This window comes from Onychomys torridus, chromosome 7 (assembly GCF_903995425.1).
Source record: "Onychomys torridus chromosome 7, mOncTor1.1, whole genome shotgun sequence".
In the NCBI taxonomy this organism is placed as follows: Eukaryota; Metazoa; Chordata; class Mammalia; order Rodentia; family Cricetidae; genus Onychomys; species Onychomys torridus.
Window position 1 is genome coordinate 39,192,584 of NC_050449.1, and position 20,308 is coordinate 39,212,891.

Here is a 20,308-nt window from a genome sequence, read left to right on the forward strand (position 1 = left end):
CTCTCCAAGGGCTTTCTGTCACAAAGAGTGACTCCAGACACAAGGAAGGGCTACATCAAGGACAGAGGGGATGACAGTTCAAAGGTGACAGAACAGAGCATCCCATCCTTTGCCGTGTAGAAGGAAATGCTGGGGAGGGGTGGGGGTCAGGATGCCACCCACTGCTCCCGCACATGTGCAGGAAAGGTGCATGGCCAGCAGTCCCAGCGAGCCTTCCCAACTGCTTCTGCCACTCCCCTGCTGCCCGCTGCTCTCCGAGCCCGAGTGCCCTCAGATGGAGGGTGCTATTTCTTGCCTCCCTCTGTGTAGACCCAGTGTCCAGGAAGAACGTGAAATCAGCCCACAGCACCCGGAACCGGTACTCCAGCCAGTGGACCTTGACCAAGGGCCAGGCCTCCACCCCTGCCCGAACCCTCACCTCCGACTGGCGCAATGTGGGTTCCCAGCACGGTGTCACTGTCGCTGAGAGCGACAGCTACAGTGCCAGTCTATCCCAAGACACAGGTGTGTCAGGGACCTGCCTGCATCCCGTCCATCTTTCTCCAGGTCCCCCATTCATTGCCCACCTTCTTTCCTCCAGTTCCTTTCTAACCAGCCTTGTCTAACATCCACAACACTTGCCTTCCCAGCTATCCACTGACTTCCTGTGTGGTGAGGGCTGGGGGTGGGGGTGGGGGGTCACTTGACCTTGCTTGGTCAATGCTTTTATTTTGATTTCCCTGAAAAATTATTAGGAAAAGACTGGTGCACTGGACATTTGTTAAAGAAAGAGCTGATATTACAGGGCTTGGTTGCTTTTTTTTTTTTTTTTTTTAAAGACTGACAAAGGTTCTGTTCTTTATTAGCCAATGATCTCACTACCAGTCCCCCCAGGGAAAACAGCATCTTCTAGCTTGGTGCCCTCATGGCCAGGCTTTCAAATGGCTGCTTGAATTAGGGATGGTGCCATTCCCACCCCATAACCTACCCCTCTCAACTCCACCCTCTCCACGTCTCCAGACAAAGGACGGAACAGCATGGTGTCTACTGAGAGCGCTTCCTCCACCTACGAGGAGCTAGCCCGAGCCTATGAGCATGCCAAGCTGGAGGAGCAGTTGCAGAATGCCAAGTTTGAAATCACAGAGTGCTTCATCTCGGACAGTTCCTCGGACCAGATGACCACGGGCACCAACGAGAATGCCGGCAGCATGACATCCATGAGCACACCCTCAGAGCCTGGCATCTGCCGCTTCACGGCCTCTCCACCCAAGCCCCAGGATGCTGACCGGGGCAAGAATGTGGCTGTGCCCATCCCTCACCGAGCCAGCAAGAGTGAGTGCTCAGCCCACATGCCCTGCTCTGGCCCCTGCCTCCCAGCATCCCAAGCCTGTCTAGATCTCATCCTGCCAGCCTACCCGAGTTCCCTGATGAGACTGCAAAAGCAAAGACTTGAGAACCTCTCAGAACCATGTTCTAGCTCAACTTCTTCATATTTCTGTGCTTTAAACAAGTCATTTAGCCTCTCCAACCTTAATTTTCTATTTGTGTAATTCAAATGATACTATCTCCTTTGCATTAAAAGAAAAAAAAATCACATACATGACTAGCACATGGGAGAGGCTCATTACACAGTGGTCATCCCCTTCATCTGGTGAGGGTGGACAGGGATTGGATGAATGTGTCCCGAGGCTTCTGACTCAGATATCCTCTATGATTCCAGGCGACTACTGCAACCTGCCACTGTACACCAAGTCAGAGACCTTCTTCCGAAAGGCAGATGGGCGGGAGCCCTGTCCTGTGGTCCCACCCCGAGAGGCCTCCATGAGGAACCTGACTCGAGCCTACCATACCCAGTCCCGGCACCTCACTCTGGACCCTGCCAGCAAGCCCTTGGCCCTCCCCCATCCAGGGGCCCCAGCTGCCACCACCACGGCCACCTTACCTCAGAGGACTCTGGCCATGCCGGCCCCTCCAGCTGGCACGGCACCCCCAGCACCTGGTCCTACCCCCAGTGAGCCTCCTGCTGCCCCGAGTGCGGCTGCCCCTCCAGCCCCCAGCACTGAACCTCCAAGGCCCGGAGGCCCACACACCAAAATGGGGGGCTCCAGGGACTCATTACTTGAGATGAACACCCCAGGGGTAGGTCGTTCTCAGAAACAAGGGGCTGGAGCCTATTCCAAATCCTACACCCTGGTGTAGGTGTGCTGACATCAGGAGAAGGGCTGTACCCTGGGACCTCTGCACCTCCAGCCCTCACACACCAACGTGGCTGTTTCCCGAATTATTTATATTAAACTGACAGGCAAAAAAAAATTTTAAAAAAAATTAAAAAAAATAAAAAAGACATGAAAAAGAAACCCCCAAGTCATGAACACTTGTACATAGGACTCTTTTGTACAAATGAAACTATTTTCTTCTTCTCCATGAAGCCAGGGCACAAAACAAGTCAAATCCTCCACCCCATGAAATACGTGTAGAGAGATATATACATATATAGGCAGAATGGGACATAGTGACTATATATCTATATATTTCTCTCACCTTCTTTTGAGTCAGAGGCACAAAAACAGCAATTTTTTCCCTCCTGCTCATCCCCCTTCCCACCTAGGTGATTTTGACAAAGACCAAAATCCCAACTCAGAGACACTGCATGCGATTTTACTGTTCCAAGAAAACCAGGAGTTGCTTCAATTTGCAGATGCTTATGTGTTAATACCTTTTTCTATGAAAAAAGACCCAGCGCCGTGTGCAATAAAGGTTATGTTTCTATGTGGTGGCTTTTTTCCCATCTGGCAAGGGCCAGTGGGGAGGGCAGAGAGGCCTGTGTCCCAGGCCTGGGCTTTGACTCTGCACTGGAAGCTTTTGTAAGGCTTTCAGTTAGCCAGGGTGCATCCATTGAGCATGCCTTTTGTTCTCAGATCCGTGCTGGGTTCTAAGAGGCAAGCAGCTCTGTGGCTTTGAGCAAGTGCCTAAACCCCTCTGAGCCAGGTTTCTTGTCTGCAGACGAAAAGTGTGCATAGCCCGTGCAATGAGGCACTCGGAATGCGTGCTGGGAAGCCTAGAGCAGGCAGTGGGAGTCCCCTGGATTCTCTTCCAGAATGCCCGGAGTAGCTAGGGAAGCGCAGCTGCCGGAACCAGTGGTGCACAGCTACAGAAGAACTACAAGTAATACATATACTCTTTGCAGATCCAGCCAGCACCCAAAAGCTCTGGCTGACACAGAGCAAGGTGTAGCCAGGTGTGGCCACAGGGAAGAGAGAGATCGCTGGAGGTCAGAGGGCAAAAAGGCCTCAAAGACAGGGAAAGGGAACACCTTGCCAGGTTTGGGAGGAATCAGCAACTCAGATACCAGAGAGAAAGCCAAGTATCCTGTGGAGGATTTCGGTGTACAGTAACAGCATTTCTGGTGACAGGTCCATCCTGGGAGGCTGCCTGTGACCCCCCTCTGCGGCCACAAAGGTTACAGCAGCAGAGGAAAGGAAAGGTCTTGAGCTAGAGACCAGCCTCAAATGAGAGCATGTACTGCTCCAGCACTGTGACCAGCCCCGGGGAAGATGGGGCTGTGGAACTGAAAGGCAGGTGGGTCTGAAACCTACTGTTTCTGAAGATGACAGAGGACTGAGAAGGGACCGACAGGTGGCATAGAGAAGGAGGATGCAGCATGCTGGCAGGTCACTCCAAGCAGCCTGGGCCACATGGGACCATACCTGGGATATGTGGGATGTCCTGGAATTGACCGGTAAGAGAAGGAATAAAAGATTTGAAATGAGTTCGAAGTTCATAGGAAAGTGCCTACTTCAGACCCTCCGTCCAAAACGATCTGGGAAACTGGCTAACAATGTGGTGAAAACCAAGACCCCGGTGCCAGCTCAGAACCTGACACCTCCCATGGCTATGTGCACCATCTGCAGGTCATGTCTAGAATTGCAGACACAATAATCAAACCTGGAAGCTCTGCCTGGAATAAACTAAGTACACACACACACACACACACACACACACACACACACACACACACACTCTCTCTCTCTCTCTCTCTCTCTCTTCTGCTTTCTGAACACTTGGAAACAAACAAATCAGACCTAGCTCCAGACAGAACACAGTCACAAATAACTCCTCAGAGCCCAGAATAGCTAGGAAACCCTCCTCTGAGGGGCTGCAAAGAGGACACTGTCATGAGAATGTATTGTGGAGCCCTACGGTGTGTGGAACAGGAGCTAAGGAGAGTGTGTTCATCACACTGCCTCCTAGCTTCATTGCTGATTCAGGACACAGTGTCAGGATTTCCCTCTGACAGACAAGAAAGCCAGGCTTTCAGGGGTTAGGAAACTCTTCCAAGTTTAGAAGGTCAGGAAGAGCTCACAACAAGGCTAAACAGACTCTTTAGCTCTTAAAAGCCTGCTTCCTTGGCCACTGAATCACACTACCGGGGGTACCACCGTTCAAAGTCTGAGTTCAGTTCTGCGCCAAGGATGCTGCCATTAGAAGAATCCAGCCCGTGAGGAAGCCAGACTAGCAGGTAAGCAGTGGCTACTGGGCTGTCCAGGAAGGTGAGTCTTGATGCAGGCTGGCTAGGATGGGGAGCACTGTCCTCTTCTCTCTGGAGAGACACAGTCAGCGGTGGAAGGGGATGGATCAGCCTGAGAGGCTGGTGGAGGTGGCCTGTGGCCCAGGGAGAACAGCTGAGGAAGAATGAGAGAGGCAATGGAAAGCTAAACAGGATCCTGTGCAACTGAGCTGGCCCCTTACTATGACACACAGGGTCTGGAAATTCAGACAGGCCAGGCTGGAGTGGAACTCAGTTGGTAGCAAGCATGCCTAGCATATGTAGAGTTCCGGTTCAGTCTGCAGCACCACATAAACCAGATGTGATGGTGCATGCTGGAATCCCAGTTCTTAGGAGGTGGAGCCAGAAGTTTAAGATCATCCTTGACTACATAGAGAGTTTGAGGCCAGTCTGGGATATGTGAGACCCTGTCACAAATGAGAAGACAGGAGGAAGAGGAGATGAGGAGAAGGAGGAAGAGGAAGAAATTGAGAGGAAGAAGATAAAAAAGAGAAAGAAGAGGAAGAAGAAATGGGGAGGAAGAGAAAGAAGAAAAAAAGAGGAAGAGGCAGAGCAGGAGGAGGGGGAAGAAGAGGAGGAAGAAGAGAAGGAGGAATTGGGTTTGTACAAAACCCAGACTATTCTACTTGCTAATAATGCTGAACCATGCCATATTCCTTAGCTGATGCAAGGCTGCCTGTCAGAAGCACACCTGGATCCCCCAAAGCCCTATTCCTTGTCATTCATCTTCAGCAAAAATGAAGAACTGGATCAGTGGCCTTAAATGTCTGTTCATTCTTTCTAGGATATCTCCTTTGTCTCCTACAGATAAAGCTACCTTGAAGGCCTTGATCTTCAAAATGTGGTCCAAAGACCAACAGCCTCGTCAACACTAGAAGCCTGCAAGTAATGTTACTTCTCAGGCTCACCCTGGAGTCACTGACTGTGACTCGGAAGCTGTATCTTAGCAAAATGCTGGGGGTACATATACACATGGAAGTTTCAGAAGCCCCCTCTAGAAGGCTGTCAGAGAGACCACCCCTTGTCTTTCTGTCTGCCCACAACCAGAGCTAGACTAGCAGGTCTCTAACCTAGCTGCACAGCAGATTCCCTGGAAGACCTGGCTAAAATCCACAGAAGTCAGAATCTCACCAATTCAGTCAAGTCACAACCAGTTGGCATTAGGTCAGGAATTTGTATTTTTATTATGGTAAAAATACATAGCACAAAAATTTTCCATTTTAAATATTTTTAAACATCCAACTGAGCAGCATTGCATACATTTGCTTAACTGTGCAACTGTTCCTCTCCTTTCTAGAACTTTCTTCTTTCTCTATAGATTTGGCTATTTGGGGGACCTCATTCGAGTGCAGGCATTCAGTATTTGTTATTTAATATTTAGTTTATTTCACATAGAATAATATTTCAAATTTCAGCCATGTTGTATTCTCATTTGTTTGGTTTGGTTTGGTTGGTTGGCTGGCTGGTTTTTTGTGACAGGGTATTTCTGTGTAGCACAGACTGGTTTGAATAGGCTGGCCTAGAACTTGTGGCAGTCCTGTCTTCACCTGGCAGGTGCATAAAATGCAGGTGTGCGCCCACCACACCTGGCCCATGCTGCATCTTTTGTTTTTGTGTTTTGGTTTTTGCCTTGAGACAAGTTCTCTCTAGATGTAGCCCAGGCCTTGCAGCCTCAGTGTTCCCTGCCTCAGCCTCCCAGCTGCTGGGATTACAGGTGGGAGCCGCTATCCCTGTGTCTTTTTGGAGAGAGACAATGAGAAATTGATAACAACATATGAACTTTTTTACACTTAGTGTGTGTGTGTGTGTGTGTGTGTGTGTGTGTGTGTGTGTACATGTGTACCGATGTGTGTGCATGTACATACATACCAGAGTGTGCAAATGGAGCTCAGAGGACAACTTAACAGAAGTCAATTCTTTCATTGTACCATGTGAATCCCAAAGGCTGAACTTAGTTTATCAGGTTTAGTGGCAGGCAATTTATCCACTGAGCCATCTCACCATCCCTGTTGGATCTTATATCAGAAATGTATTCCTGTTTAAGGATAAGGAGTATTCCGTTGTATGTATTCACCATGCTTGATTCATCTTTTATCTGTGGACGCTCACACCTTCCAAGCATTATGATTAACATTACTAGGGACATGGGTGTGTATGTATATGGATTCCTGCTTCCAGTTCTCTTGAGCTCACGGTCAGAAGATTTTTGAGTTATATAACAATTGTACGTTTCACTTCTTGAGAGACTGCCAATCCATTTCCCCCAGGCATCTACATGTTGTTGTTTAGTTGTTTGATTCGGAGTTGTTTTAGGCTGGATCTCATTTTGTAACCCAGGCTAGCCTGGACCTCACAGGTAGTCCAAACTGGCCTTGAACTCATGGTGTTTCTCCACTTCAGCATCCTGAATGCTAGGATTACAGACATGAGCCACCCACACCTGGCTAAATGAGGGCCATTGGTGAAATCCATTGTGACTTGTCAATGACTGGGCAAGTATTCTACTACTGAGCCATACCTCCAGGAACATCTGCATTTCAAAGATTTTTTTTAATGTATATGAGTGTTTGCCTGCATGTTTGTATGTACATCACCGGCATGTTTTGCACCCACAGAGGCCAAAAGAGGGCATCAAATTTCCTCAGACTGTAGTTATATAGATATGTGTGAGTTTCCCTGTAGGTGCTGGAAACTGTACCTGGGTCTTCTGTAAGTGCAGCAACTCGTCTTAACCATTGAGTAATCTTTCCACTCCCCAATATCTGTATTTTTAACAGACAAAAATGATATCTAAGCATTTTTTCACAAGTTTTTAAATGTCTGTGTGTGTATGGAGTAATGTAAAGGACAATTTGCAGGGATTGATTCTCTCTTTCCACCACATGGGTTCTGGGGATTGAACTCAGATGATCAGGCTTAGCAGTCAGTGTTGTTACCCACTGAGCCATCTTGCTAGCCCCAAGCATTTATTCATGAACCAAATACCCTGAACACTTCAAGTGATATTGCGAGCTGGACATCAGAAACACAAAGGCCCTGTGCTTCTCTCCCTGCCCTCAAGGGCACAAATTGGCAGAGGCAGCTGGGCATGGTAGAACATACCCATAGTCCTAGGACTTTGGAGAAGACAATGGGAGAATAGGTTTAGGGTCATCTTCAACTATGTAGAGAGTTCAAGGCTAGCATATGCTATAGAGACCTTGCCTCAAGAAAAGGAGAAGGAAGAGGAAGAGGAGAAGGGGGAAGAGGAGGAAGAGAAGGAGGAGGAGGAGGAGGAGAAGACGAAGGAAAGGAGAGGAGAGGAGAGGAAAGGAAAGGAAAGGAAAGGAAAGGAAAGGAAAGGAAAGGAAAGGAAAGGAAAGGAAAGGAAAGAAGAGGAGGAGACAGAAGAGGAGGAGGAAGATAAGAAGAAAAGAAGGAGGAAGAATTGGCAAAGGTAAATGAGAAGTGACTGTTTGCACATGACTACAGTTCCAGGCCCCCTTGACTCCTAGATGGGGCCACAAGACAGTGCTTACAAGTAGAATGTGGTGGAAGTCAGGCATGCTGACTTCATGCCTAGCCCATAAACATCTTCCTAGTTACCCCTGCTCTCCCCAACTGGATGCCAATGCCCAAAGAGAGATTAAGGGCCACTTGGTGAAGATGGCAAGGCCTCTGGCAGCTTGGGCATTGTCTTAGTTATGGCTTCTATTGCTGTGAAGAAACACTATGACCATGGTGACCATGGCAACTCTTATAAAGAAAAGCATCTAATTGGAGCTGGCTTACAGGTTCAGAGGTTTAGTCCATTATCATAAAGGTAGGAAGCATGGCAGCACATAGGCAGACATGATGCTGAGAGTTCCACATCTGGATCAGTGGATAGCAGGAAGAGAGTGACACTGGGCCTGTTTGAAACCTCAAAGCCCAACCCCAGTGACAAACCTCCTCTAACAAGGTCACACCTACTCCAATAAGACCACACCTCCTAATAGTGCCATCCCCTGAGCCTATGGGGGCCAATTACATTCAAACCACCACAGGCTCCTACACATGTACTCAAGAGCAGAGGCCCTTCCAACCCATCAGCACCAACTGGATTTCATATGAGCAAGAAGTAAGCATTTAATGTGTTAAACTATTGGGGTTTGGGGGTTTATCTTTACAACAGCTAGTATCATCCCAACTTGAGACAAAGACAAAGAGGAACTCAGTTCTCATCCATCAGTACCCCACGTCCAGGCCTCTATCCCCCTGGCTTAAAGACTGGATTCCAGGCCAAGGGAGGGATTGGGGAAAAGCTCCTGGTGAGCTGAGAGGAGCACATGTGTGGTCAGTAGGACAGCAGGATGGGAGAGCCAAGTGGGGTCCAGCCCTGAGGATGGACCCTATCCTCCCTCCCGGAAACCACTTCTCCCGGGCAGTGGCAGTGATGAGGGGTAGGGAACAGCTGCTGGCTGTGTGTTGCTCTTGCAATGATCCATGTCTGGGTTTAGTGTCTTGCAACTAAAGGATCTCAGGGTTCAAAGAGGCCCCCAGGACCACCTCATCCAAGCTTCCATCCAAATCTTAAAGTCCCTCTGCAACCAGCAAGGGCTGACCTTCCCAGGCATACCCCCATTTGTAGCATCAATGTGTCTGTCCTGCACAGGTTGTCACATCAAAAACTTCATAGTCCCCAAAGCTGTATGTTGGGTTCTTTGAGGGAAATAGGATTAGATGGGGTCATGGTATGCTTCCTATTGCTGTGATTGAACACTCTGATCAAGAACGACTTAAGAGAGGAAAGGCTTTTTTTAGCTTACACTTCCAGGTCACAGTCCACCCCTGAAGGACATAAAGGAAAGAACTCAAAGCAGAAACCATGGAGGAATGCTGCTTTCCTGACCCTCTCAATTTCTTATATAGCCCAGGACTACTTGCCTAGGGATAACCCTGCCCACAGTGAGCTAGGCCATCATTCATCAATTAATAATCAGAAAGATCCTCCACAAACATCCCACAGGCCAGTCTGATCTAAGCAATTCTTCAGTTGAAGCTTCTCCTTTTTGATGACTCTTAGCTGTGTCCTGTGAACAAGGCAAACCAGGACAGATGGAGTCATGAGGATGGGGTTGCACCATGACATCAGTAGCTGTATAAGAAAAGAAACCTGGTAGCTGAAGAGATGGTTCAGTGGTTAGGAGCCCTGGCTACTCTTCCAGAGGTCCTGAGTTCAATTCCCGGCAACCACATGGTGGCTCACAACCATCTATAGTGAGATCTGATGCCCTCTCCTGGCATAAAGTTGTATATGCAGATAGAGTATTCATATACATAATAAATAAATCTTAGAAAGAAAGAAGGAAGGAAAGAAAGAGGGGGGAGGGACAGAGGGAAAGAAAGAAAGGAAGGAAGGAAGGAAGGAAGGAAGGAAGGAAGGAAGGAAGGAAGGAAGGAAGGAAGGAAGAACGAGCTGGGCAGTGGTGGTGCACGCCTTTAATCCCAGCACTCGGGAGACAGAGGCAGGCAGATCTCTGTGAGTTCAAGGCCAGCCTGGGCTACAGAGTGAGTTTCAGGACAGGCTCCAAAGCTACACAGAGAAACCCCTGTCTTGAAAAACCAAAAAAGAAAAAGAAAGAGGAAAGAAACAAAGAAAGAAGGAAAGAAAGAAAAGAAACATGAGCTAATATGCTTCTCTGTCTCTCCATGATGCCCTCCATCATGTTATAATACAGTGTCTTAGTTAGGGTTTCTATTGCTGTGAAGAGACACCATGACCATGGCAATTGTTACAAAGAAAACATTTAATAAGGTGGCAGCTTACAGTTCAGAGGTTCAGTTCATTATCATCATGGCAGGACATGGCAATGTGCGAGCAGACACGATTCTGGAGAGGTAGCTGCTACAAGTTGATATGCAGGCAACAGGAAGTAGACTGTCTCACTGGGCGTGGCTTGAGCATACATAAGACCTCAAAGCCCGCCTCCACAGTGACACACTTCCACCAACAAGGCCACACCTCCCAGTAGTGTCACTCCCTTTGGGGCCATTTTCTTTCTTGCCAGGCTTTGAGCAGGTGCTCCCCACCAGGCTCCTTTGGACTTTTCAGCCTTCACAGCTATGAAGAAATAAAGGCTAGTTTACAAATTAGCCAGTCTTGGGCATTTTGTTATATAGCATCAGAAAACAGACCGAGTCCATCAAAGGTGGCACAGCCACCTGTGGATGGCTCTGCCAACAAATATCTCCCCTTATACCAGACCTACATTGTCCCCTCAAAACAAGTCTCATCCCATCCCAGGGTGATGGTGGTTAACCTTGACTGTCAACTTAAGCAGCCTAAGAAGTGCCCAGGGAATTGTAGTGTGCATCTGTTTTTGGAGATAATTGGATCATGAGGGCTTTGACCTAATGGATGGTTTGACCCATTAGTGGATGGCAGCAGAACTGTGGAAGGTGAAGTCTGGTCGGAAGAAGTAGACCACCGGGGATGTATCACTGGAAGCTATGCCTTGACCTGACCCTTTGCTACAGCTCTGCTTCCTGTCTTCCACAAGGGGAAGAAACTCCTCCACCAGAGTGCTTTGCTCAAGTTCATGCAGCTAAGACACCAGAGGCTGAATCCTCCAAGGCTGGGAGCCAAAATAAATCCTTCCTCTTTAACTTACTTCTGTAAGGTATTTTTTCATAAGGTAATTCAAATATATTGCCTTTGGACTGTTTTGAGCTGATAAGCTCCCCTACGTACAGAAGATGGTCCCATCTTTTTCCTGTTGTACCCATGACATGAGTGCCTTAAGAACAAGACATGTGAGCTCTGGGTAGGTGGAGTGTAAGAAGTGGAAAACATGGGTAGGGAGTAGGAAACAGTGAGAATGCAGATGGCTAGGCCATTCTCTATGTCCACCCTTCTTGCTTGGCCATGGTAGGGTGTGCCATTCCAGACCTGACCCTGTGTATCTGTGACTGTTCAGGATCCCTCAGTACATGGATGACACATAACTATCACACAAGCTCTTTAGTTGTGTATGATCTGGGCTCAGCATCAGAAAAGCCACTGCCAGCCATCTGCAAAGTCCCTCCCCACCACAGGTACTTTGTGTGACTGTCACACTGCTCCCATCCCCCTTCTTCCCAATGCCTCTCATGCTCTGACACCCTCCAAGGAGAGAAGACCAGAGAAGACCCTGGGCTCCGCTCACTCCCCAATTCCCATGGTTCTGGAGACTGGGGGGGGGGCTGGCATCAAGGCAATCCTGATGAATCTGGTTGCCATGAGGCAGATTGGAGAGTGACCTACCTAGCTCAGAATGGATTGGTCGTCGATAGATGCGGTAGGGCTACCCTGCATCCCTGCCCAGTCCCAGGTTGCAGGAGCCTAAACAGCAAGATCTATGAGGCTAGAGAGGCAGCCAGGGAGTTAGGCACAGACCTCAGGCTGGAGAAACACTGCTGACTTGTGCCGTCAACCTCCACGTGCCTGAATTCCCTGCAAAGGCGACTATGGTGACTCCTAGCATTCACTGGGTCCCCATGACTTGCTGAGTGCTGTTCTGAGGGCTCCTTTACACCAGGCAGCCACTTTCCAGGACAGTACAGCTATGAAGCCCATTCTCACATGGAAAGGAGGGAAAAATGGGAAGCAACGGCACATACTCCCTTATTTTTTCTTGTTCTGTGTGTGTGGGGGGGGGGGGGTGCATTTCATGGTGTGTGTGTGTGTGTGTAGGTCAGAGGACAGTTTGTGACGTCAGTTCTCAGTCCACCTTGACACGGGTTCCAGAGGTTGAACTCAGGGCACCAGTCTGCACAGCACTTTCGTTCTCTGAGCTATCTCGCCGGCCCTGCCTCTAAACTCTCAACTTCCTGCTCCCTGAGAGAAGACGTATCTGTCCTCAGTGGAAACACTCAAAAGTACTCCCAGTGTCCTCAACTGTGTCGGAGAACAAGAGCCTCGAAGCAGGCTGACCACTCCCATAGTTTCACTTGAACTGGGTCAAAGAACTGGGACAGGTTCCAAACACAGCCCCAGGCTCGGGGCTGCCTCCCCAGCCCATTTCTTGACAGACAGAAGGTGACCTTCGGGGGATGGGGGGGGGCGCATGGGACGGGATGGGGGACATCACACGGACCCTGCAAGGAAGCCTATTGCTGAGCTGACTTTGTGACTTCAGCAGTGCTGTCCCAGCTCAGGCTTCATACCCCAACCCCAGGTGGTTCAGTCGGGCCTCCATCGATTGGAAACCAGTGCCCGGAGAAGCAACTGGAGTGCTGGAGTACATGGGAGTGAAATGGTCACTTGAAGAAGGAAAGTGAGGGAATCGGGCAGCTGCCCAACAAGGAATCGTGGTGACCCTTTCCTCCAGGTCACCTTGTGCTCAGCCTTGTCTCCAAACCTGTGGGCAGTGGTCCACCTGGAGCCAGTGTGGATGGAGCCTGTTCTGTTGGGTCCACACTTGGCGTCAGTATCTTTTCCCCCAGGCTCCCCTTGTTCTCACATGGGAACAACCTACTTAGAGGGTAGGAGAGCCTGCTGGAGGGCATTAGGGAACCTTCAGATCTGGTGTTAGGGATGACCCGTTCCCTACCAGTAAAGGTGTGTGTGGGGGGGTGAGAAGCGGAAGGGGGGTCAGAGGTGGAGGAGGTTCAGAAACGGCCCTCTCACGCTTGCATCGTCTACAGAAGGAATTAGTAGTATCTGCTGGTTTCCAAGAGCACCACAAAGGATGTGAACAGATAGATCCTTTGATGCCTTTGGAATACTGAGCTATGTGACTATCAGACCCATTCTAATTGTCACTTAAAGTTCCTTCCAGGAGCTAGTGGCTCAGCCAGTAAAGACACTTCTGGCCTAGCCTAATGACCTGACTTCTTTAATCTCCGGGTCCCACATGATGGGAGAGAATTAACTCCCATAATTGTCCTCTGACCTTCACAGACATACAAAACAAACAAATGTAATTTAAAAACATAAGTCTCCTCCCAAAGCCTCTGGTAGCTTCCCCAGGCTGTTTCCTCTCTTGTAAACTCAAAATGTCATATGCCTACTCCTCCACGTGTGTGCTGATGCAGTGTTCAGTGGGACCTTTGGGAAATGATTAGTCCTCGTGAATGGTACTAGGGTCTCAGAAGAGCTTAAGGGACCACATTTCACCCTCCCACCCTGAGAGCATAGCTAAAAGGCACCATATGTAAGCCAGAAAGGCCCTCACCAGAAACCCATTCTGCTGGAATCTTGACCTTGGATTTCCAGTCTCCAGAGCTGAAGGGATAATGTGTTGCTGTTTGCAGTCCTTGGTTGTCGACTTGACCACATCTAGAATTAAACGGGATCCAAAAATGGAGGGCACACCTGTGAGGGATTTTTCGCTTGTTTTGAAGTGGGTGGATCCACTTCTAATCCAGACTTTTGAGGTAGGAAGACACATGCCTTCGATATAGTTCTTGAGGCAGGAAGACACACCCTTTATCTGGGCCACACCTTCTGCTGGAAGCCTACATAAGGCATGGAAGCCGGAAGCTTTTGTTCTTTGCCTGCTTACCCTCACCTTGCTAGCACATCCATTCCTTCACTGGCATCAGAGCCTGCTTCTTCAGGATTCCAGCGTCTGCTGAAGACCAGCTGAGACATCCAGCCTCATGGACTTTTCTGGATTTTCAGACAACTTCTGGATTCTTGGACTTTCTGTTCACAGTCATTGTATGATTAGCAGCATCACACCCTATAAATCATTCTAATAAATCCTCTTTCATTCCACAAATCCTGTTTCTTTAGAGAACCCTAACTATACAGAAGGGCAAGGTGCAAGGATTGAACCTGTCACTACACACACTCCATGCCACTGGACAGCACCCCCAACCTTTCAGTGTTTTTGCAGCAGCCCAGCTCAGTCCCCTTCCACTGGCTCCAGAGGTCTAAGATATGAATTCCCCAGCTAGATCTAAAGTCCATGAGAGGAAAAGTGACAGTATAATTCATTTTAATGTTTTAATTTAAGGTTATTCATTTATTTAGAGGCAGGTTCTCACTATGTAGCTCTGGGTGACCTGAACCTCACTTTGTAAACCAGGCTGGTCTCAAACTCAGAGATCCGTCTACTTCTGCCTCCAGAGTCTTGGGATTAAATGGGCATGTCACCACACCCAGCCAAATACCAGTCCCCAAATTTATTTTATTTTATTTAGTTAGTTAGTCAGTCAGTTAGTTTGTTTGTTTGTTTGTTTTGCTATACTGGGGACTGATCCCAGGGCCACATACATGCTAAACAAGTAAATAATATGGTACTACATTCCCAGGCCCCCAAATTCCCTTTTTAAACCCTAGCCCAGGAAGGTTTTACCACCCCAGCTAGAACCCACCAGTTGCAGGATTCCAGGTGTTCAGACCAAGCTGCCAGGGACTGTGCTGTAAGCCTGGAAGAAACAGGAGCTGTTGACTGGGACGGTTGTGGGCAACGGAATTTGACTTTCAGGAACAGATGGATCTAGTTCAAATCCTAGTTATTTGCTCTGTGACTTTGACCTACAGTTACTTAACCTCTCTGAGCTTAAAACTTCCTCATCTCTAGACTGTCGGTCTCCTAAGGTTGAGATTAGAAACGAGCATCAGGAAACCACAGCACACGAAGCACTCAAGAGCTGTCAGCCTGATGCCCCTCAGCTCCTCCTTCCTTCCTAGGGGCGGCCAGGCCCCTGGGCTAAGCTCCCTTGTTTTCAGTTGGTTTCTATACAGCTGTATGAAGGAAGGCCATGTGAGTTGGTTCTCTCCCTTGCTACAAACCCAAGAATATACATGGACTGTTCACCCACGGGATTAGGGGGAAAAGCCACTTAATGCGGCCAGCTTAAGGCTAGGGTGCAGGGCACGGCTTTGTCTTTGGGGAAGGAGCCCCAGGGGTCTCTAGCCTAGCAAGTGGGGAACAGGGAAAGGGTAGACGGTGAACGTGAGCGGTACTCCTTGAGGACTGGCAGCAGGTGTGGGCTGAGGGTGCTCTAGGGGATGGGGGTGGCGTGCAGGGCTCTACACCTTACCAGGGGCCCAAGCCTTGTTTCTGTCACCCATAAAAAGGAGCAGAGCACGCCTGCACTGAACTCCACACTGCTGGATGACTAAATCAGACACCCAGGCACTGTCCCCTCCCCCTTTCCCTCAGAAGGAAGGACACAAAGGCCTCCAAAGAGACCAACACATTCACAGGACAGCCTTATAGAAAACCGACTTGCAGAGATTTAATAGATGCAAAAACACCCAGGATGGTCGTGCCACACAAGCTGTTCTCAAGGCACACAGAGTGGAACAAATAACAAAATGGACTTTTCTGTGTCTGGTCAGCTGATGACTAAAAAACATCGAAGAGGGTAAAAGCCAACTGGTTCTTCGTGTCTTCTTCCATGGCAAAGATAGGAGCGATGAGCGGTAAGCGTGGGTTTCTGTGGGCTGCAGGGGCGAAGGCAACCCGCAGCTTCTCAAGACAAGAAAAATGAGGGCATTTTGTTTAAACAATGAGACAGATGCCGAGAACATCGCCTGCAGAGCCTGCTGGGGGACGTGGGGCTGTAGAGGCTGTGCCAGAAGCACCAACTGGCCAAGACAGCCCCTGCCAGTACCAGACACTAGTCAGCCCTTCCACTGAGCTCTGGGAAGAGTTGATAGTTGGATTGGGGTGAGGGTGGCCCAGGTAGAAGGACCGATGGAAACAGGGCTCACAGGTACACGAGCGATGTTGTAGGAAGAGAAATATCAAGACGGAGCAGAAGCCATGCCCGTCTTTTCCTATGGCTTTCTTTTTGGCTTCCTGGAGAGATGGGTGTGTGAGACCTGAGAGCAAGGGTGAGCTCCAGAGGGCATCATCCTAAGGAAGGGAAGGCTGCTCGCCCTGAGGAAAGCCCGGTGCTGGCTGAGGGAGAAGGGCAGAACATTGGGGCCCTCTAACAGGGCCAAACCTGAGATAGTCAAAAGCAGACATTAAAAAGGCAAAAAGAGAGGAAGTGATGCAGCCCTTACGGGGCTGAGGTATCAGAAAGACCCAGCACTGCCGAGTTCCAGGCCATAGCCATGCTAGGGGACTATCCTGAACAAAGGACCACACTCTCCACCGCCATGAGAGCCCTCAGCAGGGCTTGAAGGCCAGGAACCCAACCTCCGAGGACACTCCCTAGGCTTCCCAAGGCTTTGATTGAAGGTGGCCACACCCCTGAAGTCCTCAGCAGCCACTTATATGGAGAAGCTTGCAGACGTCCTGGCGGAGCGTGTGTGGCCGCTTACAGTCCTGCTGGGCTTCCCATAACTGAGGACATGCCTGATCAGAGGGAAATAAAGTGCTGAGGCTCCTCAGGCACTTGGTGTAGAGGAGGACATCACTGCCCGGGCCCCGCAAGGGGCTCAATAGTGAAACACGTTCAGTCTGTTGTTCTCATCCAGGCCCAGCTGCAGGAAGTTTGAAGTGGTTGTCGGTTTGGGCACCGAGGGGAAGAGCTGTCTGGCCACAAAGTGAAGGAAAACTGGATGGCTGAGCATACTCAGTGCTAAGGGAGGGAGGGACTAAGGCCCAACAGGACGTTCCTCAGACATCAGAGGCCGGTGGCGGAGCACAGCTGGTCAGCTGCTGCAACAGGAAGGGGCAGGGTTTGGGGACCAGCTCAAAGGATACACCTTGGGGTCATTCCTGAAATGTTCCAGCCACTTCCGGTTAGACTCAATCATGCTCTGGACACTAACACTGTCCATGCTGGGGACTCGAGAATGGGACCGCTGCAGGAGGTGGAGCTGCTCACTGGGGAAGAGAAGGAGAGTTGAAAGTGCAGGAGAGGAAGAGAGAGGGCAGGAACGTGTGGAGAGCGATGGAGTGTGTGACTGAGCCAAGCACCTCCTCCCTCTTCCTCTCACTGGCCTAGCAGCATCCCTGTAAGGCCTCCAGCAATTCAAAGGTCCTCCTCTGGTGAGGCAAGCATCAGCCCCCCAAAGGGAAGGCAGTGGCTGCCCTCCACCCCCTTTCGGGGTATCTGATACAGAATCTACTCAAGACCTTCACGTATCTGTCCTCAGCCAGTCTCCGCAAGAAATTTCCTTCTGTCAGCTGAGGTACTTACACAGCACCAGCTCTCTTGGCTAGCCCAGAGAGCAGACATGGCGGCGGGATTTACAGTTAGGGTTGGGGGTCGGGAGAAGAGACTATCTGGCAGAGAATAAGATGAATAGGAAATTAATAACAGGACTAAATAACTGCCTGTCTGTCTCCCCCATTGGGTGTCTCTCTCTCACTCCAGATGTTGCTCAGCAAGCACTGGAGAAGAAGGGGCCATAGCAATCAGACAAAGCTCAATGGCAAAGACGGGCCAGATTCCAGGGCTAGTGGGGCCGTCGGAAGGGCAGGGCCTGTGGACAGGATCTGCAGAGCCAGTCAGACATGCTCCTCCCCACACCCACTGAACCTCAGCAGCAGGGATGTGACTGTTCACTTGCTCAGATGAAGGCAGGATGCAGGTGACTCTGGACTGGAAACCTGCCTGGGCTCCTGGGGCCACAGGACCATGAGGCCCACTCCCACCCGTCCCCGGTGCCACCTACCCAGGGAGGGACAGTGAGGATCTTGACTGTGAGGCTTACCTTACAGACACATAGCCCAGCTTGTTCTCCAGTGGGGAAGGGCAGCCGCTGAGCAACGGGATGCCAGCTGGAATGGCAAGGAGTTCAAAGGCAGCTGAGCCAGCCCCAGCCTCAGCGGGCCACTTCCATGTCCCCACCCACACCTCCTGTGGTCCCAGAAACAGGCGTCCCCAGAACACACAGCGGCAGGGAAAGTTTCTGTGCTGAGGGTGGAACGGGTGACAGACAAGAACTGTCCCGTTCACTTTGATTCTAGAAGTCTGATTTTCAATTTGGGCCGAGTCAGAAAATGTGTTCACATTTTTCCTCAAATGGTTGCCTTTATGACTTACGTTCCTCAACAAGGAATGGGCCCCAGAGCAGAAGCCAGGGCCAAGGGGTCATAGGTATAGAGTCAACACCTGGTACGTGACTCGCCCACTCACAGAGCACTCTGGAGCTTATTACTAAACCTCACTGAGTCTCAACTTACTCAGCTATCAGATGGGGAAAATAATTGCTGCCTCAGAGAACTACAATACAGACTAAAGAGGGTGTGTGTGTGTGTGTGTGTGTGTGTGTGTGTGTGTGTGTGTGTCTGTGAGAGATGGTGTGCTGTATTAGTTAGGGTGACACCAATGACTGTTTTAGACTCTGCCTGTCTCTAGCATTGATAATAAAAGCTCTGCACAGTGCGAGCTCAGTGTAAACACCCCAGCACAGAGCCTCTGGATGTAAGGCCACAGCCAGGTCTTCCTTCACTAGGGCCCCACTGATAGACCATAGACCAAAGACTCCCCGGGAGGGAGGTAAGGGGTGAGCAAAGGAAAGAGAAAGGAAGGATGGTTATGAGAGAGGGCACAGGGGCAAAGGAGAGAGACGGGAGGGCTCCGCCCAGAAACCAGATGCGGGCGGGCATGGGGACCTACAAGGGAAATACTTGCGCCACTTCTCCAGCAGGAAATCATCCACAGTTTTCGACGAGGAGGAGAGCTTGGTGCCCTGTCCTGGGTCCCAGGCCCACTGGGTGGACGTGGATGTGACAGATGACGAGGATGAGGGCTTGGTCAGGAGGGAGTAGGCAGGGGCAGGGGCGTTCTTGGAGGACCGAAGCGAGGAGGTGAGGAGCGGAGGCGGGGGCTGGCTGCTGAGGACCTGGGGCGGTGGCTGGGAGCTGAGGCCGCCCAGCACACTCAGCACACTGTTTAGCTCACTGCTGATGCGTTGAAGGGAACTGCTCAGGTAATGGATCTTGCTGGGGTCAGCGGAACCTGGGGTCAAGGTGACTGAAAGGCAGATGGTGGCAAAGGATTCAGGGTCTAGCTGGCACTTGAGTGTCCCCACTACTGCAGGACAAGGATGGACGCAGGGCTTCTGGGTCCCAGACAAGGGGCCCAAGGACACAGACAAAAGGAAAAACAAGGTCCCTGGCCCAACTTCAGGCCAGAGCAGCCAAGAGTGGGTGGCTACAGGAGGCCTGGAGAGAAGAGACCACTGCAAGGAAGAAGAGACCACGCCCTTCCGTCCCTCCATCTGCAGCCCCAGCACTGATGACGCGCCCCATCCAGACACAGGCTCACTGCAGGAACATGGCCCCCACGTTCCTCCCTCTCCACAACACAGGGCTTCACTCCGCCTCTCCCTCCCCGGCTCCCTCGTGTGCCACCACTCACTATGAGGCAGGGGGCAGGACTCAGAACTCTCACTGCTCAAGTCTTCCATGTCACTGAGGTCAAAGGTCACCTTCTTGATAGAGGATCCTTTCAGGGTGTCCTCGTCAGAGACCTGACAGGCAGAAGTGGCCATTAGCACAGGCCCTTCTCATGTGTTTTTACTCCACCTGCCTTGTGGTAAGTGAGGGCTGAGGCATGATGGGGTGGTTCTTCTGGGGTCCAAGGTTCTACAGGCACCCCAGGAGAGGCAGACCACAAAGTCTGCCTCAGCAGAGAGGTTAAGCTAAGAGAACCCAACTGCCTGTGAAGCAGTCCATATGGACCCCCAGGACCAGAGGAATCCCATTATCCTCCCCCCAAAACTAGCCTGGCAGTCCCCCCATTTGAGTGACCCTGCTCCCAAACTGAAACCAGGGGCATGGAGGAGATTTCACACAGTCTCGGGGAAGGAAGAGACACTCTTGAAGCCACACTTTGTCACAGCTCTCCTGGAGCCACGGGGGAAGAGCAGGGCTAGTCCCCAGTTCCGTGACATTCACA

General features: G+C 50.3%; 2 protein-coding genes across 7 annotated transcripts in view; one reads left to right on the plus strand and one right to left on the minus strand.

Annotated features, from left to right (window-relative positions):
- Nucleotides 1-2,748, plus strand: part of Dscaml1 (DS cell adhesion molecule like 1) — a 334,350-nt gene extending 331,602 nt beyond the window's left edge. For both annotated transcript variants that reach the window (XM_036192440.1, XM_036192441.1), the window contains 3 exons: nucleotides 310-504; nucleotides 1,000-1,311; nucleotides 1,700-2,748. In XM_036192440.1, the coding sequence (XP_036048333.1) occupies nucleotides 310-504; nucleotides 1,000-1,311; nucleotides 1,700-2,178 (986 nt within the window). In that variant the 3' untranslated portion in view covers nucleotides 2,179-2,748. The remainder of the gene's footprint in view (nucleotides 1-309; nucleotides 505-999; nucleotides 1,312-1,699) is intronic.
- An 11,987-nt stretch (nucleotides 2,749-14,735) lies between these two features.
- Cep164 (centrosomal protein 164) overlaps nucleotides 14,736-20,308 on the minus strand; it is a 67,968-nt gene continuing 62,395 nt past the window's right edge. For all 5 annotated transcript variants that reach the window (XM_036192111.1, XM_036192109.1, XM_036192108.1 and 2 more), the window contains 5 exons: nucleotides 19,769-19,880; nucleotides 19,025-19,381; nucleotides 18,117-18,183; nucleotides 17,161-17,283; nucleotides 14,736-16,989 (listed from right to left, as the gene is read on the minus strand). In XM_036192111.1, coding sequence (XP_036048004.1) covers nucleotides 16,893-16,989; nucleotides 17,161-17,283; nucleotides 18,117-18,183; nucleotides 19,025-19,381; nucleotides 19,769-19,880 — 756 coding nt within the window. In that variant the 3' untranslated portion in view covers nucleotides 14,736-16,892. The remainder of the gene's footprint in view (nucleotides 16,990-17,160; nucleotides 17,284-18,116; nucleotides 18,184-19,024; nucleotides 19,382-19,768; nucleotides 19,881-20,308) is intronic.